General features: G+C 37.2%; 5 protein-coding genes and 1 long non-coding RNA gene across 13 annotated transcripts in view; 2 read left to right on the top strand and 4 right to left on the bottom strand.

Moving 5' to 3' along the window:
* Positions 1 to 19,964, top strand: part of LOC126618868 (signal peptide peptidase-like 5) — a 31,750-nt gene extending 11,786 nt beyond the window's left edge. The window contains exons 12-14 of one of the 6 annotated variants that reach the window (XM_050287071.1): positions 3,522 to 3,592; positions 19,452 to 19,526; positions 19,659 to 19,964. In XM_050287071.1, coding sequence (XP_050143028.1) covers positions 3,522 to 3,592; positions 19,452 to 19,526; positions 19,659 to 19,774 — 262 coding nt within the window. In that variant the 3' untranslated portion in view covers positions 19,775 to 19,964. Of the gene's footprint in view, positions 1 to 3,521; positions 3,593 to 3,912; positions 3,997 to 4,119; positions 4,426 to 15,461; positions 15,546 to 15,667; positions 15,976 to 19,451; positions 19,527 to 19,658 lie in introns of those variants that run through there. The other 5 variants (XM_050287072.1, XM_050287070.1, XM_050287069.1 and 2 more) reach the window with 5 other exon arrangements.
* LOC126618878 (putative lipid-transfer protein DIR1) lies at positions 14,483 to 15,039 on the bottom strand. Its single transcript, XM_050287087.1, has one exon. It carries the CDS (start codon positions 14,959 to 14,961, stop codon positions 14,635 to 14,637), a length of 327 nt encoding a protein of 108 aa, XP_050143044.1. The 5' UTR covers positions 14,962 to 15,039; the 3' UTR covers positions 14,483 to 14,634.
* On the bottom strand, positions 17,897 to 18,532 carry LOC126618877 (putative lipid-transfer protein DIR1). Its single transcript, XM_050287086.1, has one exon. The coding sequence runs from the start codon at positions 18,453 to 18,455 to the stop codon at positions 18,129 to 18,131; it is 327 nt and encodes a 108-aa protein (XP_050143043.1). The 5' UTR covers positions 18,456 to 18,532; the 3' UTR covers positions 17,897 to 18,128.
* Positions 19,965 to 20,765: 801 nt separating the features above from the next.
* On the bottom strand, positions 20,766 to 21,351 carry LOC126618879 (putative lipid-transfer protein DIR1). Its single transcript, XM_050287088.1, has one exon. The coding sequence runs from the start codon at positions 21,296 to 21,298 to the stop codon at positions 20,972 to 20,974; it is 327 nt and encodes a 108-aa protein (XP_050143045.1). The 5' UTR covers positions 21,299 to 21,351; the 3' UTR covers positions 20,766 to 20,971.
* Positions 21,352 to 23,725: 2,374 nt separating this feature from the next.
* LOC126618880 (uncharacterized) lies at positions 23,726 to 24,764 on the bottom strand. The gene is made up of 2 exons (XR_007621881.1): positions 24,174 to 24,764; positions 23,726 to 24,032 (listed from the first exon to the last, which is right to left on the bottom strand). It is a non-coding gene; the product is annotated as an uncharacterized LOC126618880 (long non-coding RNA).
* A 104-nt stretch (positions 24,765 to 24,868) lies between these two features.
* The window catches only part of LOC126618873 (chitinase-like protein 1), a 43,278-nt gene continuing 40,812 nt past the window's right edge, over positions 24,869 to 27,334 (top strand). Inside the window, exons 1-3 of one of the 3 annotated variants that reach the window (XM_050287077.1) lie at positions 24,869 to 25,417; positions 25,888 to 26,047; positions 26,526 to 27,265. In XM_050287077.1, the coding sequence (XP_050143034.1) occupies positions 25,030 to 25,417; positions 25,888 to 26,047; positions 26,526 to 26,943 (966 nt within the window). In that variant the 5' untranslated portion in view covers positions 24,869 to 25,029 and the 3' untranslated portion in view covers positions 26,944 to 27,265. Of the gene's footprint in view, positions 25,418 to 25,887; positions 26,048 to 26,525; positions 27,266 to 27,334 lie in introns of those variants that run through there. The other 2 variants (XM_050287078.1, XM_050287079.1) reach the window with 2 other exon arrangements.

Below are 27,334 nucleotides of genomic sequence, written 5' to 3'. Positions count from 1 at the left end.
CGAATCAATCGAAGAGGCGCTCGCTTTCTCAAAAGCTGGGCTGCTCAGAGACCACGAGGGCCGATCTCAGAAATCGAAGAGCCACCTACTTTTCTAGCCTTGTCAGCACCTGTCACACGCACACTCAGCTTTGCAGAAATTATGGGCATTCTGTCGAAGACTTCTGGTGAAGTAGAAAGCACATGAATCTTACTGTTCAATCACCCACTTCCCACACGCAACAATAGCTCATGGGTACCACAGATAACTTTGCCAAAGTTCTCTGCCAAAGTTGAGCACGTGAAGCTTGCAGCTCCCACTACATCGCTCTGACCAAGAAAGGTAAAAGAATAGCAAAGAAACAGCACTAACAAAGTTTAGACACATAAATTTTGAAGGTCTAGCTACCATATTATTACCCACAAGGGTAAAGGAACAGTACCACTGCTGGATAATTGGAAAGTCCCTGTGTGTCAACCTCTGTGCTTCGTGGCAAGGTAGACTAGCAAACATGCCCAACCTTTACTCACATTCGAGAAAACACTCCCAACAAGATTGCTTGCTCCAAAATCGAAGAGGCACCGTCCTCCGAATCTCGAGAGCCAGACTCCCAACATGACTACTTTCTCAAAAGCGAAGAGAGGGTAAAGGAACAGTACCATTGCTGGATAATTGGAAAGTCCCTGTGTGTCAACCTTTGTGCTTCGTGGCAAGGTAGACTAGCAAACATGCCCAACCTTTACTCACATTCGAGAAAACACTCCCAACAAGATTGCTTGCTCCAAAATCGAAGAGACACCGTCCTCCGAACCTCGAGAGCCAGACTCCCAACATGACTACTTTCTCAAAAGCGAAGAGAGGGTAAAGGAACAGTACCATTGCTGGATAATTGGAAAGTCCCTGTGTGTCAACCTTTGTGCTTCGTGGCAAGGTAGACTAACAAACATGCCCAACCTTTACTCACATTCGAGACAACACTCCCAACACGATTGCTTGCTCCAAAATCGAAGAGGCACCGCCCTCCGAATCTCGAGAGCCAGACTCCCAACATGATTACTTTCTCAAAAATCGAAGAGACACTGCTCTCCGAATCTCGAGAGCCAGACCCCCAGCATGATTGCTTTCTCAAAAATTGAAGAGGCATCGTTCTCCGAATCTCGAGAGCCAGATACCACAGACCACTTTTTCAAAGTGCTCTGACAGAGTTAAAACATGTGAAACTGGCAGCTCCCACTACCGTGCTATGACCAAGCAGGGTAAAGGAATAGCATTACTACTTGTTAGGGAGACTCCTATATATGTCGACCTCCATCCCCAACAGACAGGCAGACCTGCAAAAATGCTCAACCCTTCATCATATCTGAGAGGGCACTCCCAACGAAGCCTTTCGAAATATTCAGCTTTCTTTCCCCCCGATAATACCTCTGCAAACAAGCTATACTAGAGCAAGAATATCTCATATCATCAGGGTTAAAAGCAAGAGTATCCCATATCATGCTTTTTCCCTGTCTTTTCCTTTGGCCTTGTTTTTACCTGCAAGACAAGGAGAAAGAGAGCAATCAGTCAGCACTTGGAATTAAGCTTCCAGCCAGGAACTGACTGCCTGGAACCCCTTACCTGATTACTTACCTGGCATTGCTCTCGAGTACTCATCTTCAACATCTTATGTTTCCAGGGAAGATTCCGCATCTGCTTGAGGAACAGATAGGGCAAGTGCGAAGGATACAAGGAAGCATGTGGAGACAAGCGTAACAGCACACGTGCCGATACATCCATTACTCTGTCAAAAGCAAAAGTATCCCATATCAGCAGGGTGGAACGTACTCTAGATTTGATGGACTTGTTTTGACCCTCAAATTCTTCAGTCGGCCTTATACTCTGGAGGAAACCAGAAAACCCTCCAGCTCAGTTCAAGAATAAGCCTGTGGAAAGTTACTTCTTCAAAAGCAAAAGTATCTCATATCATCTCTTCTCATTTTTCTTCTCTTTATCCTTCATGCTGCTGCAAGATGGGGAGAAGGTAAACAATCAGTCGGAGCTCTGATTGCTTACCTTGTCTGTCACCTCTTTCAGCAGACCCCCTAGCTCGGCGACTTGGGGGACTCCTACTACATGGTTTGTATCGCGCTTGACCAAGCCTGAAACTACAAGTAAGCTTCAAGTGAAATTGATACATTACCTTGTGCATCTCCACCAGTTGAAGATACCACCCCTGGATGGAGGAAGAGTACTTCCAGAGAAGATGCCACATCTACCTATGAGACAGATAAGGCAAGTCAAGACGACACCACACTCCGATACTTAGAAGTTTCGTGATTACGAGATCATTCTCCCACAATATTTCCTAATGTCATTTGTACTAAATCATTCACTTGTACTCACTAAAGGAGAGCTTGAACCTATGTACTTGTGTAAACCCTTCACAATTAATGAGAACTCTTCTATTCCGTGGACGTAGCCAATCTGGGTGAACCACGTACATCTTGTGTTTGCTTTCCTATCTCTATCCATTTATATACTTATCCACACTAATGACCGGAGCAATCTAGCGAAGATCACAAAAAGCGACCGTTTTCGCTACCTAGGATCTATCTTGCAAGAGAACGGAGAATTAGATGGAGATCTCAACCATGGAATACGAGCTGGATGGATGAAGTGTAAGAGTGCATCCGGCGTGTTGTGTGACCGTCATAGGCCACTGAAGCTCAAGGGAAAATTTTATAGGACGGCAATAAGGCCAGCAATGTTGTATGGCACAGAATGTTGGGCGGTGAAGCATCAACACGTACACAAAATGGGTGTAGCGGAGATGAGGATGCTTCGTGGGATGTGTGAGCACACGAGAAAGGATAAGATTGGGAATGAGGATATCCGAGGTAAAGTAGGAATAGCCAAAATTGTAGGAAAGATGAGAGAAAATCGGCTCCGGTGATTTGGACATGTGCAAAGAAGGCCGACTGACGCTTCGGTTCGAAGATGTGACTACGGGACAGAGGTTCAGGGCCGAAGGGGTAGAGGAAGACCTAGGAAAACTTTGGAAGAGACTCTAAGAAAAGACTTAGAGTACTTGGATCTAACGGAGGACATGACACAAAACCGAGCGCAATGGCGTTCTAGGATTCATATAGCCGACCCCACTTAGTGGGAAAAGGCTTTGTTGTTGTTGTTGTTGTTGTTGTCTATGTAATGAAGTCCAGACGAGACATTATATGGAACACTTTGGCTGATTTTGGTTCCGGGCAATAGAGGGTTGGGGTGAGAGATTAAAGATAACACGATTCCTTTCTCTGTTATTTGCATGCTGGAATCATGCTTTGCTCAGTTTCTGCTGATGAACCCAAGAAGTCCATATAAAAATTGTTGCTGGATGGCCAAAATAATTAAAGTCAATTGGGTGATATATTGATAATGAATGCCATACAAATATTGAACTTGAGTGTTAAATTGTTATTGATTTTCTATTTCTGAGTATTTTGTTTTACATTTGATTTTCTGTATATCTTTCCCCCGTTTTTGATCTTTTCCTGGTTTGGCTGTCTCAGGTTTGACAAAGAAAATAAGAAGAGTGCGTTTAACGGATATTTTCCCTGGTTATTAATTGGCTATGGAATTGGTGAGTGCTCTTGCAACATCTAATTTGTTTTTATTTAAAAAAAAAAGTAAAAAATAAAAAATTTCTTTCCCCTCCTACAATATACATGAATTACAAAAAAAATGCCTACCTTGCTCGGGAAAAGCATTGTGTTATATATTTTCATTTTCTGCTCTGTTACGGTAACATCCATTTCGCCTTTGTTTATGATTGTAAGTTCTTGCTCATAATATCAAGTGTATTTATTTCATTTCCTTTTAATAGCAGACTGCAGCATGATCGAACTAAACATGTTCATATTGTCTTCATGTGGTACTAATGGAACGTTATTCCTTTTCCAGGACTCGGTCTTACTTACCTGGGTTTGTATCTCATGAACGGCAACGGCCAGCCTGCACTCCTCTATCTCGTTCCATGTACACTAGGTAATCTCCAGCGCATTGATCTTACATCTTCTGTTTGGTTTTCTAGACGCGTTTTTCCAATTTTAGGCCGATAAAATTTGCAGGTGTTTTACTTTGCCTTCTTATTCCTTCTCTGGTCACCAGGTGTTACAGTGATTTTGGGACTGATAAGGCGCGAGCTGAAACAACTCTGGGATTACGGCGCAGAGGTATCTCCATCGAGCGTTGAACCGTCCGTAGACGCCAGTAGATCGGTCTGACGGCCCCCGTTTGTATGTACATTGTTGGAGATGATGCTCGTCTTCTCCATAAAAGCTTCTGGTATAAGAAGTTCATTTGTTTATTTTGTACAAGAATTATGCTCAACTCAAAATGCATTCATGTATATATTACATTATCCAAGAGTTCATAGTAAAACTCAAAAATATATTTTAACCTTTGGATATTTAACGTGGGACTTAAAAATTGCCAATTAATTTCTTAAATTGTGTTGATGCATCAGCACATTTGGACGACGAATCATTTTAAGAGCAATTTTTTTGGCTTCACAAAATTGTGAAGGAATTTCCTTACAAATTAATGCGGAACCAAAGTGTTGTTCAGTTATTGGAACTATTCATATTATAATTCACTATACAAAAATCAATTTTGCAATGAACTGTAAAATTTGAGGTTGGAATAGATGGTTGGAGTTGGTAGGCCGTTTATCTATTTGCTTATGTTGATTGACTAAATGGTCTTCAGTTTTAATTAATTTCTCCCTAATTATTTTAGGATTAGCCTCTCAGACTGTCATAACCCAACTTTTGTGTTTTTTGTGAGGATGTTCTGATCAAATACAACTTTGCTCCCACACACACACACACACATTACCAAATGGGGAGAGGAGTGACTATCTATTGATGATGGTAGAAATTATAAGGACAACAGTCAAAACTACAGTCATTATGATTATTGGGAGTGCAAATATCATACCAAATGTTAGGAAAGATTGATCGGTATTTACCTTGAATTTGAGATACTCAATGAATTGATTGTGATTAAGAATTTTATGCCATTCAAAATCAATGGTTATGAAAATATTCTTCATAATAAAAATAATGAATTAAAATTAATGATGCAGATATATTTTGAAAATAAGTTTATTAAACTTTGAAATGAAGACTTACAATTTGCCTACTGGCAATTACAATTGATGAAAATGAAGATGGAGCTCGCAGGCATCCTTGGCATGATAATTAAAAGTGTTTACAGTTTTGACTGGATACAATATGTAGCTGAATATTGGACTCTGTTCTTGTTCTTAAGAATACGCAGAGTTTTCAGCCTCCTAGGAATGGGTTCTGGATTGTGATGATATAGGCTAGAGATGGTTGGATGAATGATTGAAATTGAAGCGGGAATCCCGGTTGCCCATGTGAAGAGAACTGTAAAAGTTGGAGGAATGATTTTCCTTTTACTGTGGAATCATGCGACTGCTTCTGAAATGATGGATGAATAGTAAAAGTGGTTTTACTATTCATGAATAGTGATTTGTCTGAATGATTGCTGCTACTGCAGATTCTGTCTTCTTGTGAAGGGATCACATGGCTGATACTATAAAATTTACTTGGGTAAAATACTTTGGAATGATTACAAATTATTACAAATTTTGAATTCTACCATTCAAACGGGTCTTGGGAATCCTGATAATATATCCATTTGGCTTTTTGCGTGCTGGCCGGTTGTTGAGAGGATGAGTCTAAGGATTTGGAGTCTGAGTCTTCAGTATGGAGTATGGCTGCTTCTGCAAGTAATTGTTGGGCAAGGTCCTTGAGCTGAGACGATTTTTCTTTCTTTTTCGAACTCGACTTGGATGACTTAGAAGTGCCTTTGAGACATGAAGAGGGACTAATGTCTGATAGGGATTGTTCTGGAATTGTTGGCAATGCCATTTTCTGCTGGACTGGTTGTGCCAAAATGGCTTGAACTTAAGCTTGAATGATGGGAAATTCAGAGAGGACCAAGTTGATGATTTTCTGGGGATTAAACATGTCCCACCATTTGACAGCTCTTTGTCGATAGACTTCGCCAATTTCAACTTCATTATCCATGGGATTTTGTAATTGGCCATGAACAATGGGAGAAAGGTGATATAGTGGTTGAATTTGCTTCTGTCAAATTTCTTTTGGAAATTTTTTGATAAAACGTGCATGAGGTCCTCGGGAAGGAGGCTCGCTATTGGGGCATGAAATGACCACCATCTGGGAAACCATGTTGGGAAATTTAATCTGAAACTTTTATCAAAAGTAACAAACCATGAATGACTAAAGTCTTTTGTTTGATGAAGGAAAATGTTAGACCAAGCGTCGATATAATCAAAATAATTGTATTTGTTATGGGAATAAGAACATGCTGAGAATTAAGAGGTTTGGATTGGTAAAGGGGGAATCCTCATTCTGTTTATGTTAGGATTTTTCCAATGTGAAGGGAATGGTACAGAATTTTGTTGGCATGGGTTGTACTAAAAATTGGCTTAATAGCAATGGATTCAGTCTCACTGAGAATGACGTGATAATATTTGAGGGTTTTATGTGGTGCATTTGGTAGATAATGGAAATTGGCCGGGAATACCATTTTGGCTATTTTGGCTGGTGTTTGTTCCTGGAAAATATTGGGGGATATGCTAAAAAGGCATTCCTTGGGTGATTTATTGACGTATGAAGATGTTTTAGTATAACTAATTGCTGGGTTTGATAAAGATGGGTAGTAGGATGAATAAAGATCATACTGACTGACTAATGCCGTTTGGTAGTTTGGTCTTGGTGTTTGGTAGTTTGGTTGGAAATTTCCCACTGTGGATCCTAAATGAGTGAATCGGTTGGTTATGGCTAAGGCTGATGAGGAATCGAGAATAGATTCGTGTTTTACTGGTGGTGGTAAAGTGGCTGGAAGCCTTAGGCTTTTGTCCTGACATTCTTCCCCTGCAAAAATTCTCTTGTTAGGAAATCGGGGATGCTATTGCGGCTGCCTTTAATGTATTCAATATCAAAATAAAAAATGCTTAATATGGCTTGCCACCGTGCAAAAATCTGTTTTGATGCAATGTTTTGAACATCTTTTCGTAAAACATGTTTTGCAGATTTGCAATCGACTCGGACTAAAAATTTTTGATTCAATAAATCATCTTGAAATTTGATAATGCATAATACAATAGATAATATTTCTTTCTTAATAGTACTATAGTTATATTGTGCTAGATTCCATACTCCTGAATGGAAACGAACAATTTATTCAGGAGATCCGGAAGAAATAGACTACTTGAGGATACCTCTATAACCAATGTCAGATGCATCAGTTTCAACTATTTTAAATGAGTTGGGAGTTGGAATGCCAAGACAAGGTCATGTTTTAACATGTGATTTGATTTGTTTAACAATGAAAGTATGAACAGGAGACCATGATGGAGGATTATCTTTGAGACGATCAAATAAAGGTTTACATTGTTGTCTGAGGTGAGGATAGAATTCTGAAACATAATTTAATGATCCAATTAATATTTGTAATTGGGTTTTGTCAGTAATCTGATCTGGGAATTTATCGGCAAATTGAATAACTCTATCAATGGGTTGAATGGTAGACAGATAAATATTGTATCCTAAGAACCTAATCTTAGTCTGAAACAACTTAATTTTTTATGCAGAAACAACTAATCCATTGGACTTGATTATTCTAGCAAACATATGCAAGTGTTTCCAATGTTCATCTATTGATTTTGAATAAATTAGGACATCATCAATGTAAACAATTGAAAAATAGCTGTATTGATTAAAAATATTATTTATAATATTTTGGAATTCACTAGGTGCATTCTTGAGGCCGAAAGGCATTACATTCCATTCATAGTGACCGAAAGGAGTTACAAAAGCTGTTTTGTATTTATCATTTTCATGAATTTGAATTTGCCAAAAACCTGATTTCATGTCAAATTTTGAAAAAATAATTGCTTGAGAAAGCCTTTTTATCAAATCTCTTTTGTTGGGAATTGGATACTAAATCCATTCCAAAACCTCATTCAAAGGTTTATAGTTAATAACTAATCTGTGAGTCATTCTTTCTAATTCTGTGTTTTTCTGAACATAAAATGCAGGGCATGACCATGATGATTTATTTTTTCTATTGATTCATTTATTAAGAAGTTCTTGGATCTCTGTTTTGCAGAATTCCATGACTTCTTGACTCATTTGGATAGGTTTGACTTTAGTTGGGATTTTTGATTCATTAAACTCCTTCATGTAATGAAGTTTAACAATGTGTTGTTTGCGGTGCTAAAAGGCATTGGGAATATCAGAACAGATGTCATTAATAAGTTTCTTTTGAAAATTATCAATAGTTTCTAACAAAGATTTACTTGTTAGCTATTCTTCAATTCTTTTGTGATTAATTTCTTCTTTTAAGAATTAATGTGTTGTGATTTATTAGTGATTATACTAATGGTTTTTGAAATATTATTCTTTTGTAAGTGTCTTAATTTTTTGAGGTCTGTTTCCAAGCAGAACTCAAATGTGATTTTCTGTCCTAAAACTTTGGTGGTAATCCAATTGTGATGAACCTTAAAAGGATATATAACTGCTATAAAAGGGAGACCTAATATGACTGGATTTGAAATGTTTTTTTATTAAAACAAATGGGGTTTTAAAACAAATATTGTTTTGACAAACATGTGCTTTAGGTATTTCATATTTTAATTGCATTAGTGACTGTTTAGCAGCACTAAGTATCTCTGTTGACTTATGAAAATACTTAGTAGAAATTAATCATTCTTGAATACAATTCAAGTCTGCACCGGAATCAATCAAAACAATTGTTTCTAAATGAAAGTCTTCAATTATTATTTTAATTTTAGAATACCATTTCTAAATTCTTATCTTGTCTAAGAGACCTAAGACTAAGTCTTGTGTGGAATGTTTGCTCGACTGAGCATCTGAATTGTGATCTGAAGAGGAACTACTGCATTCTTCTTCTTTGATGAGTGCTTGTGTCCGAATTTTACTAAGGTGAGTACAAACTTCTAAATTTTTCAGATTTTAAAAATCTAATTTCATCTTTGATTTTATTAATTTCTCTTTGGAGATTTTTAACTGTGATTTCTTTCTTAGACTTATTGAACATTTCCAAGGTTGTGCTAAGAGATATTTTTGGAATTTGTTGGGATTGGCTAGTGCTAGGTTCTTCTGGAGAAACTAATTTCTTTAGTTTCTGGAGGTAAAATGATTTTAATTCTGAGTCATTGACCTTGCTAATTAATTCAATAAGAAGATTCTCTAGTTCTTCTTGTTTGTTGAGTACTGAAATCTTGTTATTGCAACAGGTATCAGTACAACCTAATTTAATATCGGGTGATGAAAAACTACTAGATGAGTTGCTTTCTGAAGAAGACGACTGTACATCATCTTCTGACTGACTATAGTCTGTGTCTCTAACTTCTAAAACTTGGACTTATTGAAGTTTCTCTTCATCAGAGATTTTAACTGACTAATCGTTTTCTTTACATGACATTTATTGGCATAATGGTCAAATTTGCCACACTTGTAGCATTTTCCTTTTTGGTCCTTGGAGGGAAATTTCCCTGAGAGTTTCCTTTTTGACTTATCAGTCTTGGATTTTTCGTAAAACTTGTTGGTTTCAAAATTTTTATTTTTAGATTTGTATTTGTTGTATCTGGGGTATTTTCTACTTTAGTATCTATTGGAATACTTGTTATAGACTTGTGATTTTCTCTTTTTATTTGATGGAGCAATAGGAGGTAGTCCATATTATTCACAGAACGTTCCTAATTCATACTTAGCGATGGAATTATCTTTGTTAACTTGTTTTAAGATTTTCATATCTATACACATTTTCAAGCCTTCTTTCTGGATAATATTAATTATATTTCCATAAGTAAGGGTATGGTATAATATGACTCCTTCTTCGTTGTTTAAGACATTTCTAATTTTATGAGCAAAGAGGTTTGGTAATCCATTAATAAATTTTTCTTTCCAAAATGGTTGATTACTATCTTCTCTAAGCATAACTCTAGACATGAATACATCTTTGTACCATCTAAAGTCGCTTAATGTAGGACATCTTAAATTACCAAGTTGATCATGGATCCTGGATGTGACATTACTAGATGTTCCTATAAAATGTTCTATGATTGTGAAGAGTAATGTGTTGACTGCGTCAGGGACGCCTTGTCCTATTTGTTCATCGAAGATGGGTATTCCTTCTTCATCTCTTTTGATTGTGTGTTTTATTTCATTTCTGGATTGTTCATTGAGAGGTTTCTCCCACCAGGAATTGAGCATTCCAGTAAATCCAGTGACCAAAAGGTCGACAACTTGTGTTTGGCTGAGATTATGATTGGTGATATAGCTATTAGCAACCATAGAAATATGTTGGAGTTTATTTAAGAGTTCTTGTTCTGATAAGCCATCTATATTCCATTCATACAGTTTATCAGAAGAGACGGAAAATTGATTTGGGATATTTCTTTCTTCAAATTGAATATCAGGAGATGTAGGTCTGGGATACCAGTTTTTTTGTGAGGGATGTTGGATTAACACGTTTGTTGTTAATCCTTTTGAGTTCAAGGTTTTGAAAAGCTTGTTCCACTTTCTTTATGGAATCTGTGTCAGCTTCATTTTCTGAATCTCATATTGTAGAATTTGTTTCTACATGAGACTCTTCTTGATTTTGTAAAACATTGATTGTTTTTTCTTGTTTTAGTTGTTGTAACATCTATTCTATTTTTTGACTTGTGGACATTGTCTTTAAAGCAATTGGGTTGGAAGAAGATTTTGGGAAGTTGATTAATGGTTTTTCTTTGTGTATTGGTTTTGGTTGAGAAAGTTTATCTATCTTTGTTTCTATTTTATCTAACTGTTTTCCTATGGTATGTAGACTCTGGTTAGTGAATTTATTCTGCTCAATGACAGGTTTAACTCATGCATCTTCCTTGGGAAGCTTAAAAGGAGTAGCTGGAATTTGGGTATTGGCAGTTGTGATGAGGATTGTTTCTTGCGGGGGATGGCTGGAAGAGACAACGGTTTTGTCTTCTTTAAGCCAATTTTCCTTGGTTATTACCTCTAATTTATTTGCAGACTCATAGTACTTTTCAACATAATCAAAGAAAAATACTTCAAATCTGTGGGTTTCCATAAAATTAGTCCATTCTTTGTAAATTTCCAATTTTTATTTTTTTGTATATTTGTTTCTGAAAACATTCCTTCTGGGAATATTTTTTGTGGCTTCAATATCAGCATTGAGCCGTTTCTCGTTCCATTTGAAAGGTTTGTTTAGAACTAAGAGTTTATGATTAATCTGACCTGCTTCGAAATCAGATTTTGTTGGAGAAGTTTGTTCTCCCTGATCTTGGGTGTGAGATTGATATCTCGGATGTGTTATTTGGGAAGTTGTTTCTCCTGATTTTAATTTGATATTAATCAAATCATTGATTAATTCTTGTTGGGTAACAGATGAACTAGTGTCTACTGCTTTTAATTTCCTATTGGCTAATGAATTGATTAACTCTTAATCTTGACTCATCCTATCGGTTGGTATGGATCCAGAAAAAGAATTTTTGCTAGGAGCAAATGATCTATGTGATTGAGTGGACTCACAAGATTTTCTGGCTGAACGGTCAAAGTTGATTTTAGCAGTCCCGTCAAAATATTGTTCTATGTTGTCTAGATTGACTAGACTATTTTGGATGGCTACTGGTTTGCTTTCATTAATCAAACACCAATCTGAAGGTATACTGATATCTGACCACCTAATGGTTCTGGGAACTTTGATGTTTGCATTTTCTTGATTTGTTTGGATTAAAAGTGTATGATCTCTAGGACTTTTGGTTAAAACCTGGAAATTCATATTTGTGCCAGTGACTTTATAGTAAACTCGATATAATAATGCCAAAGGCTGTGTTCCTTCAAGGACTTGGTATCCTGAAGTTTTAATGTTTAATGTGAGTGCTTTCAGCATATGAGGATCTGAAAGACTTATGGTAAGGTCTGGAAAACAATCAAAATGGATAGGTCCACTGTAAAGACTGGATTCAATCATTCCAAGGATGCTATCACTAAAATTAGTGAATCTAGCATCTCGGAGACATAACAAAATAGAGGTGTTAAGGTCTCTACGTGTTAAAGGTTTTACGGCTATTTGAACTAAGCCTATATGGATATAGTTATGACCATCTTTTCTGTGTGTTTTAATTTGTTTAGGGGAAAACAATTGACAAGTTTCATGTTCTTTACTAAGAGCATAAGCTTTTTCAACTATCTTAACATGATGTTCACTTCTAAATGAAGCTACTGACCATTTCTTTTTGTAAATATTTTTACTTGAAACCTTGGGGATATTCCAATCTCCAAAGTCAACACTTTCACCAGTTTGAAAATTAAGTTTTTGTTCTTCATTAACAATATCTGGAATTGTACCTAGGCTGGATCTAGAGCTAGTGCTGGCCATTGAATTAGATCTAAATAATCTACTCATGAAGTTCACAATACAGGCAAACAAAATACAGAAAACTTAAATGTGTCACCTTCCTCGCGTATTAGCTAAACTTCTTCCCCGCTCATGCAATCCACTTATGCCTCTCCTGGGACTTATTGTTTGGAACATGCCTTACTGTTTGGTTGGGGAGTCGAACAAACATACTTAGAAGATTAACAGATAAGATAGACTGTAGATTGAAAGACTAAAAATGAACTTGACTTGCAGATTAAGAAGATGCTAATGCAATTACCACTCATTTGACTCTGATACCAAATGGGAAGCAGATCGACTATCCACTGATGATGGTAAAAATTATGAGGACAACAGTCAAGACTACAGTCATTATGATTATTGGGATTCAGAAATTATTAAAACTTCCCAGTCAATTCATTGAGTATCTCAAATTCTGTTTATAACATCGTCTTCTTAATCACAGTCAATTCATTGAGTATCTCAAATTCAAGGTAAATACCGACCAATCTTTCATCGTCTTCTTCCTATCTGTTAATAACATTTGGTATGATATTTGCACTCCCAATAATCATAATGACTGTAGTCTTGACTGTTGTCCTCATAATTTCTACCATTATCAGTAGATAGTCGCTTCACTCCCCATTTAGATATATATAAAACCGTCTATTTTGTAAGTAAGATAAAATTTCATTGTTTCTTATATAACAAAGTATTCATTAATTTCTTTGAACTCAATTATATGTCTTAAACATTTTGGATTTGGCTAATATATTGCAAGAATGATCTATGAGGTAAAACTTGAAAAATAGACGGTTTTGATCGTTAAAATTCGATGTGGTGTGAACCTTATAACTAATCCCCATTTTTATAAAAGAAATGGGGATCCTTCCCTTAAAGGTTTCATATATATATATACGGATTAGGAATCTTTAGATCTTAATCATCTTAATAATTATAATACTGGTGAAATTTTGATGGGAGATATTCCTCACTTGCTGGAGCCTATTAGCTTAATAAATTTCTTTTCTCTCGAAAACCATATAAAAAAACTAGTTATATGTGAAATATGTGACTGCAATCTTAATTATATATTCCATAATTTGAACGTAACCACTTATGTGAAAACCGAGATTTGTATTGAAAGAGGCATGTGGTAAATCCCGTCCCTAAAATTTGTATTCAAAGAGGCTTGTTACCGAAAGAAAAAAAGAAAAACAAAAGAAAGAAAAAAAAAACCGAGATTTGTATTATTAATAATATTACATATTCGATATCGAAAACATGATAGCAAATTGAACTAGAATGACTAAAGAAACGCACACATCCAAACTAAACATGCTTGTGGAGCCAAAAATAATATTCACAAGGTGACACGTGGATTTTTGACAAAATAAGACAAAACTACCTTTGGGGCATACCGGGATTTCCACGCGCAAGCAGCATGCACTTATCCCTCAACCAAGTCAAAAGTGCTCAAAATAGGTATCAACTTAAAACCTAATTTATTCATATATTTCCTATTTCATTATTTAGCTAATCAATTAGCTAAATATTATACCTATCCATAATTCCTAAAACATTCCTTCTAAAATAATGATAATTAGCTAATCATTCCCTTAATTAGCATTTAGACCATTCACTTTACCCTAACTCCCACAAAAAGGCCGGCCATCTTTCATCCTTCTACCATTTTTCCTTTATATGACAAATAATTAGCCAAGTTAATTAGGGAGTTATTGGCTAATTATTTTGTAACTCCTAATTAAACCCAAAAAACCCTAGCCACCTCCTATCCCTATAAATATACTCTCATTCTCACCAAAAAGGGGAGAAAAAATTCCAACACTTTGGCAAAAATCCCAAAATTCTCTAAACACTATTTCTCTCTAAATTCTAACTTTGGCATCGGAGGTTCTTCGGCCAAAGCCCCCCACCATTCATCGTGGGCGCGTGAGGCTCTTGGCCTTAACCTAAGGTGTTAATTGTTTTGTAGGTGCAAAATTGTCCAAGATCAAGGAGGAAGAAATTTGCATCCACAATGCTTACATTACATATAGGAAAGCATATTAATTATCCGAAGTTGTACATGATTGCACGATTAATCATATCTTAATCGTAACTAAATCATGTTTGTTGATTAAACCATTGTGTACGTCGCTCTGTCTAGCAATTGGCAGGATGGAGAAGCTTGCACTTGGCGGGAAGCTGTAGGGCAAGGTTAGGGTCAATCCCCAGAGAAGGCAAGACACTGGAGTTCTTGTAGGAGCAAAGGCAGCTCAGGTTGGCGTGCGACAGCGCCGCGCAGCAGGCTTTTGTAGGCGGTGCCAGATTCGGAGAAGTCACAGCCGCCCTGCAAGTCATCAAATCGGTGACAGAGACGTTGCATATGTTCTGAGCATTATCAACCTGAACAAAACCGCCATTGCCTGCAATTGCAACCAAAACCACAGCAGCCAAAACTACGACCAGCTTTTGACGAGCACCCTCCATAGAGACCTGTAGGTTTGGAAAGCCTGTCGATCCATCTTGATTAACTTACGCGTTGGGTGTTGTGGAGGGAATGCACGCAGCCAGTCGGTTCTCTGCTGCTTTAGTTTTATAGGGGGAATGAGAAGCAAAGGATTATTATTGGTGGTGGTGGTGGGAAGGAATGGGAGGAGCAGTACTGCATGCAGACAGCGGTCCCGTGAACCCAAAAGTTGCCATGCTGTGGTGTCACGGGATCTATACTTGTGATGCAGATAAGTTCAACGCACTTGTTTTTGTCTGCATATTTTAAGTTTCTAACCTACTCGTCTTTTCTTCTTCTTTTGTTCTTGCCCTAGTTATTAGTATTACTTGCCGTAGTTATTAGAATTCTGGATACGGTAGTGATTTTCACGCTCCTGTATTTATTCCATTTCCTTTTAATAGCAGACTGCAGTATGATCGAAGTAAACATGTCCATATTGTCTTCATGTGGTACTAATGGTACGTTATTCCTTTTCCAGGACTCGGTCTTACTTACCTGGGTTTGTATCTCATGAATGGCAACGGCCAGCCTGCACTCCTCTATCTCGTTCCATGTACACTAGGTAATCTCCAGCGCATTGATCTTACATCTTCTGTTTGGTTTTCTAGACGCGTTTTTCCAATTTTAGGCCGGTAAAATTTGCAGATGTTTTACTTTGCCTTCTATTCCTTCTCTGGTCACTAGGGGTGTTACAGTGATTTTGGGACTGATAAGGCGCGAGCTGAAACAACTCTGGGATTACAACGCAGAGGTATCTCCATCGAGCGTTGAACCGTCCGTAGACGCCAGTAGATCGGTCTGACGGCCCCCGTTTGTATGTACTTTATTGGAGATGATGCTCGTCTTCTCCATAAAAGCTTATGGTATAAGAGGTTCATTTGTTTATTTTGTACAAGAATTATGCTCAACTCAAAATGCATTCATGTATATATTATGTTATCCAAGAGTTCATAGTAAAACTCAAAAGTATATTTTAACCTTTGGATATTTAACGTGGTCTTAAAATTGCCAATTCAATTTCTTAAATTGTGTGGATGCATCAGCACATTTGGACGACGAATCATTTTAAGAACAATTTTTTGGCTTCACAAAATTGTGAAGGAATTTCTTTACAAATTAATGCGGAACCAAAGTGTTGTTCAATTATTGGAACTGTTCATATTATAATTCACTATGCAAAAAACAATTTTGCAATGAATTATAAAATTTGAGGTTGGAATAGATGGTTTGAGTTGGTAGGCCATTTATCTTTTTGTTTATGTTTGACCAACTAAACGGTCTCCAGTTTTAATTAATTTCTCTCTTATTATTTTAGAATTAGCCTCTCAAACTGTCATAACCCAACTTTTATGTTTTTTTTTTGAGGATGTTCCGGTAATTTCATTCGATCAAATGCAACTTTGCTCCCATATATATATATAGGGATAGGATCAAAGGACAAATATTTTTACAAATACTTTTACATTCTTTTTAAGCTTTTTGATTACATGATGTTGATGCACAAAATCAGTGAGAATTTTAGTACAACAGAAAGTGTCAAGTTTGTGACCTTCGCTAGATTGCTTCGGTCACTAGTGTGGATAAGTATGTAAATGGATAGAGACAGGGAAGCAAACACAAGATGTACGTGGTTCATCCAGATTGGCTACGTCCACGGAGTAGAGGAGTTCTCATTAATTGTGAAGGGTTTACACAAGTACAAAGATTCAAGCTCTCATTTAGTGAGTACTAGTGAATGATTTAGTACAAATGACATTAGGAAATATTGTGGGAGAATGATCTCCTTTTATAGAAGAGAGTTTCTAGCTTTGTTCTGACATTGACACGTGTCGTGTTGTGCTTGACTTCTGATGTTGACACGTGTCGCGCTATGATTGGCTTCTGATATCGACACACGTCGCGCTGTGATTGGCCTCCTGGTTGGAGGGAAACTCTTCTGGATCCTTGACGGTATAACGTTGACCAGTGCTCAGTAGTTTCGGGATTGTCAAGTATGGTACAAATACATGACATCTAATTGTTCTTATTTATTCATTAAATGACATAGATGCGTATGTGGATTTTAACTAATATTAAAGATAAAATAAAACTGAAAAAAACATAAAATCTGGAAAATGAAAACTAAAATTAAAAAAAGGAAGAAACCCTAGTTGTACGTAGTCCTCCGTCTCCCCCTTTGCTGATGTGGTTTTGCAACTTCATGTTGCAGGTTATGCTATAGGTTGGGGTCGGCAAGATGGTTGGAAATTTGAAACGAGAGCTGCAGAAATCACAACTAGAGCTTCTTGTAGAAGGCATCATAATTTCGTATCAATCCAGGACATGAAGTTGCAAAACCACATTAGCAAAGGGGGAGAAGGAGGAATGTGTACAACTAGAGCTTCTTCCTTTTTTAATTTTAGTTTTAATTTTCCAGTTTTATGTTTTTTTTTTTTCAGTTTTTTTTTATCTTTAATATTAGTTAAAATCCACATAAGCATCCATGTCATTTAATAAATAAATAAGAACCATTGGATGTCATGTAATCAAAAGGCTTAAAAAGAGTGTAAAAGTATTTGTAAAAATATTTGTCCCTTGATCTTATCCCATATATATATATTGTTGAAGGATTAGGAATCTTTAGATCTTAATCACCTTAATAATTATATTACTCGTGAAATTTTGATGGGGGATATTCCTCACTTGCTGGAGCCTATTAGCTTAATAAATTCCATTTCTCTCGAAAACCATACAAAAAAACTAGAGTTCTATGTGAAAAAAGGTGACTGCAATCTTAATTATATATTCCATAATTTGAACGTAACCACTTATGTGAAAACCGAGATTTGTATTCAAAGAGGCTTGTGGTAAGTTCCGTTTCTAAAATTTGTATTCAAAGAGGCTTGTTACCGGAAAAAGAAAAAAAGAAAAAAAAAAAGAAAACCGAGATTTGTATTATTAATAATATTACATTATATCGAAAACATGATAGCAAATTGAACTAGAACGACAAAAGAAACGCACACATCCAAACTATAAACATGCTTACATTACATATAGGAAAGCATATTAATTATCCTAAGTTGTGCATGATTGCACGATTAATCATATCTTAATCGTAACTAAATCATGTTTGTTTATTGCACCATTTTGTACGTAGCTCTGTCTAGCAATTGGCAGGATGGGGAAGCTTGCACTTGGCGGGAAGCTGTAGGGCAAGGTTAGGGTCAATCCCCAGAGAAGGCAACACACTGGAGTTCTTGTAGGAGCAAAGGCAGCTCAGGTTGGCGTGCGACAGCGCCGCGCAGCAGGCTTTTGTAGGCGGTGCCGGATTCGGAGAAGTCACAGCCGGCCTGCAAGTCATCAAACCGGTGACAGAGATGTTGCATATGTTCTGAGCATTAGCAACCTGAACAAAACCGCCATTGCCTGCAATTGCAACCAAAACCACAGCAGCCAAAACTACGACCAGCTTTTGACGAGCACCCTCCATATCTTTTCTTATAGGAATTGTTTGGTGCGTTAAGGTTGTGGTTTTTGGAGCTCCAAAGTTGGTGGGTTTTATAGGAGGAATGAGAAGCAAACACTGTTCTAAAAATCCCCGCCTAGTGCCGCTTAGGCGCTAGGCGGCTGGCCACAGCCCCAATTAATGCCTAGGCATTTCAAAATTAAGAAGGGGTGCCTAGACCGCCTAGGCACCTACCTAGCCCTCCCAGACCCGTCTAAGCACTCGTCTAGGTTGCGACTCACTTAGACAGAAAATAGATAACTTTCATTTTGCATTTTTTTCTCAATCAATTGAAAGAGACTTGTTGAATACTTAATTGAACACACATTATATGTTTGTTCCTCATGTTTTCAGTGTGTTCCAATACTTCATAATATATATATGTCATTCTATTTTGTAGTTTGTGATGAAATTATATATATATATATATATATATATATATATATATATTAAGTATAAACAAATATTTATTTATATGAAATATAATAGATTTACTTAAATCCGCATAGTCCGCCCAGACACCTTCTAGGCCTCACCTAACCGCCTAGGCATTAGATCTCAGCCTGCCGCCTGACTAGCACCTAGTTTTTTTATAACCTTGGAAGCAAAGGATTATTATTGGTGGTGGTGGTGGGAAGGAATGGGAGGAGCAGTACTGCATGCAGACAGCGGTCCCGTGAACCGAAAAGTTGGCCATGCTGTGGTGTCACGGGATCTATACTTGTGATGCAGATAAGTTCAACGCACTTGTTTTTGTCTGCATATGTAAAGTTTCTAACCTACTTGTCTTTTGTTCTTCTTTTGTTCTTGCCGTAGTTATTAGTATTATTTGCCCTAGTTATTAGAATTCTGGATACGGTAGTGATTTTCACGCTCCTGTATTTATTTCATTTCCTTTTAATTGCAGACTGCAGCATGATCGAACTAAACATGTCCATATTGTCTTCATGTGGTACTAATGGAACGTTATTCCTTTTCCAGGACTCGGTCTTACTTACCTGGGTTTGTATCTCATGAATGGCAACGGCCAGCCTGCACTCCTCTATCTCGTTCCATGTACACTAGATAATTTCCAGCGCATTGATCTTACATCTTCTGTTTGGTTTTCTAGACGCGTTTTTCCAATTTTAGGCCGATAAAATTTGCAGATATTTTACTTTGCCTTCTTATTCCTTCTCTGGTCACCAGGTGTTGTAGTGATTTTGGGACTGATAAGGCGCGAGCTGAAACAATTCTGGGATTACGGCGCAGAGGTATCTCCATCGAGCGTTGAACCGTCCGTAGACGCCAGTAGATCGGTCTGACGGCCCCCGTTTGTATGTACATTATTGGAGATGATGCTCGTCTTCTCCATAAAAGCTTATGGTATAAGAGGTTCATTTGTTTATTTTGTACAAGAATTATGCTCAACTCAAAATGCATTCGTGTATATATTATATTATCCAAGAGTTCATAGTAAAACTCAAAAGTATATTTTAACCTTTGGATATTTAACGTGGGACTTAAAATTGCCAATTAATTTCTTAAATTGCGTTGATGCATCAGCACATTTGGACGACGAATCATTTTAAGAACAATTTTTTGGCTTCACAAAATTGTGAAGGAATTTCTTTACAAATTAATGTGGAACCAAAGTGTTGTTCAGTTATTACACACACACACACACACACACACACACACACACACACACACACTGTTGAAGGATTAGGAATCTTTAGATCTTAATCATCTTAATAATTACTAACATTTGCCTACACACTTTGTGTGTATGAACACATTTTTTTTAGAAAATGAGAAGGAGAGAGGGAGAGAGAGAGAACATGGGTGGAGTGGAAGGTTTTTGTTTATGGTTGTTTTTTTTTTATAATAATATTGAAGGTATTTTAACATCACTTGTAGGTGAGGTTTTAATAAAAAACAATAAAATTTGAACCTGTGAAATTACATTATTGCCCATCATTTTTTTTTTTGTGATAGAAGACTAATTGTTCTTTTCACTTTCTTTTGGTTGACAAAAAGGATTTCATTAATTAGTAGAGATAATACTTGTGAAATTTTGATGGGAGATATTCCTCACTTGCTGGAGCCTATTAGCTTAATAAATTTCTTCTCTCGAAAACCATATAAAAAAACTAGAGTTATATGTGAAATATGTGACTGCAATCTTAATTATATATTCAATAATTTGAACGTAACCACTTATGTGAAAGCCGAGATTTGTATTGAAAGAGGCCTGTGGTAAGTCCTGTCCCTAAAATTTGTATTCAAAGAGGCTTGTTACCGGAAAATAAAAAAAAAAAAAAAACGAGATTTGTATTATTAATAATATTACATAACATGATAGCAAATTGGACAAACGCACACATCCAACTAAACATGCTTACATTACACATAGGAAAGCATATTAATTATGCAAAGTTGTACATGATTGCACGATTAATCATATCTTAATCGTAACTAAATCATGTTTGTTGATTAGACCATTGTGTACGTCGCTCTGTCTAGCAATTGGCAGGATGGGGAAGCTTGCACTTGGCGGGAAGCTGTAGGGCAAGGTTAGGGTCAATTCCCAGAGAAGGCAAGACACTGGAGTTCTTGTAGGAGCAAAGGCAGCTCAGGTTGGCGTGCGACAGCGCCGCGCAGCAGGCTTTAGTAGGCGGTGCCGGATTCGGAGAAGTCACAGCCGGCCTACACTTCATCAAATCGGTGACAGAGACGTTGCATATGTTCTGAGCATTAGCAACCTGAACAAAACCGCCATTGCCTGCAATTGCAACCAAAACCACAGCAGCCAAAACTACGACCAGCTTTTGACGAGCACCCTCCATATCTTTTCTTATAGGAATTATTTGGTGCGTTAAGGTTGTGGATTTTGGAGCTCCAAAGTTGGTGGGTTTTATAGGGGAATGAGAAGCAAGGGAATATTATTGGTGGTGGTGGGAAGGTATGGGAGGAGCAGTACTGCATGCAGACGGTGGTCCCGTGAACCGAAAAGTTGGCCATGCTGTGGTGTCACGGGATCTATACTTGTGATGCAGATAAGTTCAACGCACTTGTTTTTGTCTGCATATTTTAAGTTTCTAACCTACTCATCTTTTCTTCTTCTTTTGTTCTTGCCCTAGTTATTAGTTATAATTCTGGATAAGTTAGTGATTTTTACGCTACTGGTTTTTTTTTTTTCTCCACACTTCTCTCCTATATATTTATGTCCGTTGATTTCTATTTGATCTACTCAATTCAAATGCTACGGAAAAGATGAAAGAATGTAGGAGAAAACGTAAAGGGAAGTGCGGAAATCATTTGCACTGTGAAAGTGTGGAATATCTAATTTCTTGACAATAAGGGTTATTCTATTGTTTTGGGTCATGACGTGTTTTCCTCGGCAGTTGGGATAAAGGGTTCTTAAGTTATCTCTTTACGTGATGTTGTTTGTCTTTCTACTTTGTCAAAAACTAAAGCGCTCCACATTTTTGTTGTTATATTAAAGTGCGGGTGGTACTCATCTTATTTTTTAAGGAAAATTAATGAAAATGGTTTGAAAACTTTGAGTTTTAATGATAAAGACAAAATAAAGGGTAAAGTGAATAGTACCAGGATTGACTTTTTAGTGTAAAAATGTAGTTTTTCGTTAAAGTGAACAGTACCGGGTGCTTTTCGTTAAAGTTTCATATTTTTTATCGTTCTTATACTTTATATTAATTTATGTTTTTGACTTTTTTTAATTCATTCGATCTAATAATTGAAAATTATAAAGATATATGAAAAGTAAAAGAAAATATGTGTATAGCACCGCTCTAAAATAATATTGGTACTAAGATATTTCATACATAGGATGATGATGTGTGAGATAGCTTTGGCTTGGAAAGTAGAGAAATAATAGAAACTGTACTTTGGAAGTAAAGAAAAATATATTAGGAAATGTAGATAAGGGAATAGTGGTTGGCAAAGAAATATGGGCAATTGACTAAAACGATAAAATATTAAATCTTGATTGGAAAACTGATCAAATATCCCCTCGATCGCAAAACTAAATCTAGAAAAATGATATTGTGAGAAGGACTCATGCTAGGATGGCGACCTAAAAGAATTGAGGCTGAGTAAAAAATGTACTACAAAATGTTTAGATAAAACAGACCAAAAACGTATTTCAAGAGCATCGGAAAAGCATCAGAGATAGATTTGTAAATTACTAACAAATTAAAAGGAATTTTTAACTAGTCTGCATACATGCATTTACAAATTTCTTACTCAAAGATAACCTTAATATTTTTCTTTACTTCGTCCTGCATGTATACTAAAGAACATAATATTTTTTGCATTCTCTGGTGCATTCCACATTTATCTTGTCGGTGCTAAAAATTATCGACTTTCACCCTCGAAGAATGCACCTGCCACGACATTGTATCTGGTCGGTGATGAAAATTTTGAAAAATGGTGATCTTCGTACACTTTTTTTTTTATTATTTGCATATTATTTGGTAGTAGTTTTTTTATCTGAATTTTTTGTAATTTATTCAATTCAACGTTTAAAAATTGAGAAAAGTGTGAAGAAGTAAAAATGCTAGCTAGGAATACATTATTTATACTGACATTGATAATTTGTTAACCTGGAATGGGTTAAAGAAATCAAGAATCTTTTGATTATGCCTCGTGTTATTAGGTAAACTTTCAACTCAATTGTGTTTCTTGTCATACTAGCCTACCAAGGCCACACATGGTCTTTTATTGGAGTAGGCTTTCCTTGAGACGTTATGGGGTTGGAGTCAGTATGGCCGGAACACACGAACACATATGTTCTATGTTATTATATAAGTGGAGGACTACTTTAAGAAAGAAAAAAAAAACTTTCCTTCACTTGTATAATAACATATGAGGTATTACCTCCTATTTTGGGCACATTGAAAATCTCTCATGGGTTTGGCGTCATAATTTTTATACTAATACACACATCAAAAAACACCCAAATCACAAATGGGAAATGACTTACATTTTAAGCATATGGTCCAATATTTTAATGAATAAGATGTTGGAGTTCAATACATGCATCTCGGATTTGAAAATTCCCCTTTTCTTAATTATAATAGTATATTATCTTAACCTCCTTCCCCTTAATAATAAACAAATGGAGCAATGATATGATTTTCAGACCCTTTTTTTTTTGGAGTTTTAACGAAAAGCCCACGGTGCTGTTTACTTTAATAAAAAAACCACAATTTTACACTAAAAAGTCAAAACTGATACTATTTACTTTGCCCTTTATTTTGTCCTTACCGTTAAAACTCAAAATTTTCAAGCCTTTTTCATTAGTTTTCTTTTTTTGGGAAGGGAGGGAATGTGACTTCATTAACAACCCAATAACTATACAAAATAGGAGGCTCAATTACATGTCCAGCACAAAGTAAAAATAAGGCCTCCAAGCAAAACAAAGTCCAAACAAAGAATTGGGCCCAAACTGGAAAACAAAAAAAGACAACAAGCCGAAGCAGCCTGCACCGCAACCGCCATCGACCGGAATCCACCATCGTGCACCTCCATCCCTGGCAAATACTAGAGATCTCCAACCTGCCTCCATCAAGCACCAAATATATCTGAGTCACATATTAAAGGAAACCAGAGGGAAGGAGATCCCACCAGTAACAATGCCAATAAAGGCATACACATGGAAGGTGGTGGTGTTTGCACCGAAGCGAAAGCTGTACGCACCTTCCGAGAAGTCGCGACAAGTCACATGAAGAAAAATGGCCTGCATAGCCCAAATTGAGTGAGACAAAGGAAGGACAGAGCAAGGTTTGTTGGATAGGGTGGTGAAGGAAGAGAAATAAGGGGTATTTTTGCACAATGTTGTAAATATTATTTTTATGTATTGTCCGTATTCCATAATACATTTGTAAACCAAATTTGTAAATTAAAAATTTAAATTAAATTTACAAATCAAATAATGTATCAACAATAAGATAATCATGAGCTAGTGGTTCAACAGTAAATGACGGATTACAAGACTTTCTTAAAACTAAAAACTGGAGATTTCGAGTTTGAAACTTCCTGCTGATGTGGAAGGTAGACTTGTGGCCAGAGGTTAAAAGACTTACATAAACGTGGCTTGACACCAATTATCTCTCTTTAAAAAAAAAAAAATCAATAAAAAAAAATCATATTAATCAACAGGTCTCCATAATATTATTCGTGATTGATGCTGTAAAAGGGGCGGGGATTCTCTGTTGTCGATCCTTATTCTGCCAAGTGGCAAGAAGGTAGTACTGAGACTTCACACCACGTCAGCCGCTGTCGGTGGAGCTTCGTGAGTCAGCCCCCTCCAACGTTATTCCAGCCTGTTCCACCCATTAAACCTCGAACACCTTCCAGATCTTTGCTCCACAATTAACCCATCATCCACCGTTCACTCCCCATCAACTTGCACGCCATTTAACCACCGACACTCGCATCTACCTCCAAGTCCCGAAAACGACACCCCGTCGAACGCTTACCTCACCAAAAGCTCGCTCTTAACTCCCAGTCGCCGAGATCCGAAGCAAACCCATTTGTTCTTCCGCATCCAACCATGAAGATCTCCGCTGCTGCATTGGTGGCCGTGGTGGCGCTGAGTGTTTTCCTGTGTGCCAGCAGCGACGGCGATTACTCGTCCACCGTGGCGAAAGTGAAGATTGTGAGGGGGAAGAAGCTGTGCGACAAAGGGTGGGAGTGTAAAGGGTGGTCAAAATACTGTTGCAATCTCACCATCTCCGATTACTTCCAGACTTACCAGTTTGAGAATCTGTTCTCCAAGAGAAACACGCCGGTGGCGCATGCCGTTGGGTTTTGGGATTACCAGGCGTTTATCACCGCCGCGGCGCTTTTCGAGCCTCTTGGGTTTGGGACCACCGGTGGGAAGCTTATGCAGATGAAGGAGATCGCCGCCTTTCTTGGACATGTCGGCAGCAAAACCTCCTGTAAGTCACCACTCTTGTTTGTGCATAGAATTGCTATTTTGGGTAGCTCTTGTTTTTTTAATTAGTAATGTTTGATTGAGATTTATTGAGTTTTAGTGAATTGGGTTTATGAACAACGTCGATTTTGAGGGAAAAAACTTGGATTTCATACAATTTTTGGTCCCTGTGTTTTCAATTTTGCCAATTTGGTCGCAGTGTTTTCGATTTTCGCTAATTTGGTCGCTGTGTTTTAAGTCAAAAAATGAAAAAATTAATAATTTTTTTTAACATAAAGTTACGAGAAGGGACGAAGATTGCAAATTTTGTAAAACACGGTGACCGAATTGGCTAAATTGAAAACGCAGTGACCATAAATACGGTGACGAAAAAGATTTTTAACCCTTATAAAATACAGTAAGCTTTTGCTGTACTTCGCATTTGTATACCGGTGTTCCTATGGTTGTTGACGGCGATGGGGATGATTGTTCCAGGCGGTTACGGTGTGGCCACCGGAGGACCCTACGCTTGGGGGCTTTGCTACAACAGGGAAATGAGTCCCATGCAGTCATACTGTGATGACTATTACAAGTACATATATCCCTGCAGCCCTGGAGCTGAATACTATGGCCGTGGTGCTTTGCCTATCTACTGGTTTGTATTCCATCTATTTTATCATTGGTTTATGTCGATTTCCTTTCATAATATTCATTTGTCCGAGCTTTCGTTTACCAAATAAATTAACCAAAGATGATGTCAGTTGTGTTGTAAAGTAGAGCGAGCTATCGTTAGATGAGATTAATTCGTTGGTCTACTCGTATAATGCCATCTTAGCAAGTTCACAAATTAGATGATACATACTGCAAGCTAGTAATTTACTTGTGGCGGAAACTAGATGGAGTTGTTTTGCGGTCAGAGTCGTCAGACATATTTGTCTTCATACAGCAAACGCCGCTTAGTGGGATAAGCCTTTGTTGTTGTCTGTCAGTTTGTTCCATAGTCTAGCTATTGTCACATTTATGTTTTTTCCTCAAATCTCGTGACATCTGAAGTTCTAGAAGATACGTGAGGTTGTAGTTTGAGTTCTTTGAATAGACAATGTTACTAATTTAACATTGGTTCTACCATCTAGGAACTACAATTACGGTGCAGCTGGAGACGCTTTGAAGGTGGATCTGTTGAACCATCCAGAATACATTGAGCAGAACGCTACTCTTGCTTTCCAAGCTGCAGTATGGAGGTGGATGACCCCTATCAAGAAGTCACAACCCTCGGCCCACCAAGCATTTGTTGGAGACTGGAAGCCTACCAAGAACGATACCTTGAGTAAGCGGTTTCCTGGATTTGGCACTACAATGAATATTCTTTATGGGGAATCAGTTTGTGGCAAGGGTGACATTGATGCCATGAACAACATCGTTTCACATTACCAGTACTACCTGGACCTTATGGGTGTCGGTCGAGACGAGGCAGGGCCTCATGAAGTGTTAACTTGTGCCGAGCAGGTTGCATTTAACCCAATCCAGCCTGCTGTTACTGCATCTTCTTGAGATCTATATCGTGTTAGGTTGCCTGCCCTATCAAAGCCATCTTCTTCTTCCATCAGCTTAGAAATTCAGAAGGAAAATCGAAACCCATCTTCTCTACAAGGTGAAGTATTAATAAAAAGGCATCGAAGGTAGATGTTAATGGATTACTTGGAACCTCGCTCGTGAAGATGCATATCTGTGAGAATGTGTAAACTGTTGATTGATTTGTTGCCATACTTAAGTTATTTACTTTCTGGGTTTTGAAATCTATTCTTTTCCACCGTCGAAATGCGTCGTCTGTGTAAGTTGTTATATGCAATATATGAACCGTTTTGTTCTCGTATATCAGTTATGGACAACTAAATTTGAGTGCAAAGTTTCATCAGTATATGGCAAATTCTTGTTTTGTTCT

Source organism: Malus sylvestris, chromosome 4 (assembly GCF_916048215.2).
Source record: "Malus sylvestris chromosome 4, drMalSylv7.2, whole genome shotgun sequence".
Taxonomy (NCBI): Eukaryota; Viridiplantae; Streptophyta; class Magnoliopsida; order Rosales; family Rosaceae; genus Malus; species Malus sylvestris.
This window is presented reverse-complemented; position numbering and strand designations above follow the sequence as displayed.

Excerpts from the sequence above, each read along its gene's own strand:
- LOC126618879 (XM_050287088.1), bottom strand. The coding sequence starts at position 21,298 with ATGGAGGGTGCTCGTCAAAAGCTGGTCGTAGTTTTGGCTGCTGTGGTT.
- LOC126618877 (XM_050287086.1), bottom strand. The coding sequence starts at position 18,455 with ATGGAGGGTGCTCGTCAAAAGCTGGTCGTAGTTTTGGCTGCTGTGGTT.
- LOC126618878 (XM_050287087.1), bottom strand. The coding sequence starts at position 14,961 with ATGGAGGGTGCTCGTCAAAAGCTGGTCGTAGTTTTGGCTGCTGTGGTT.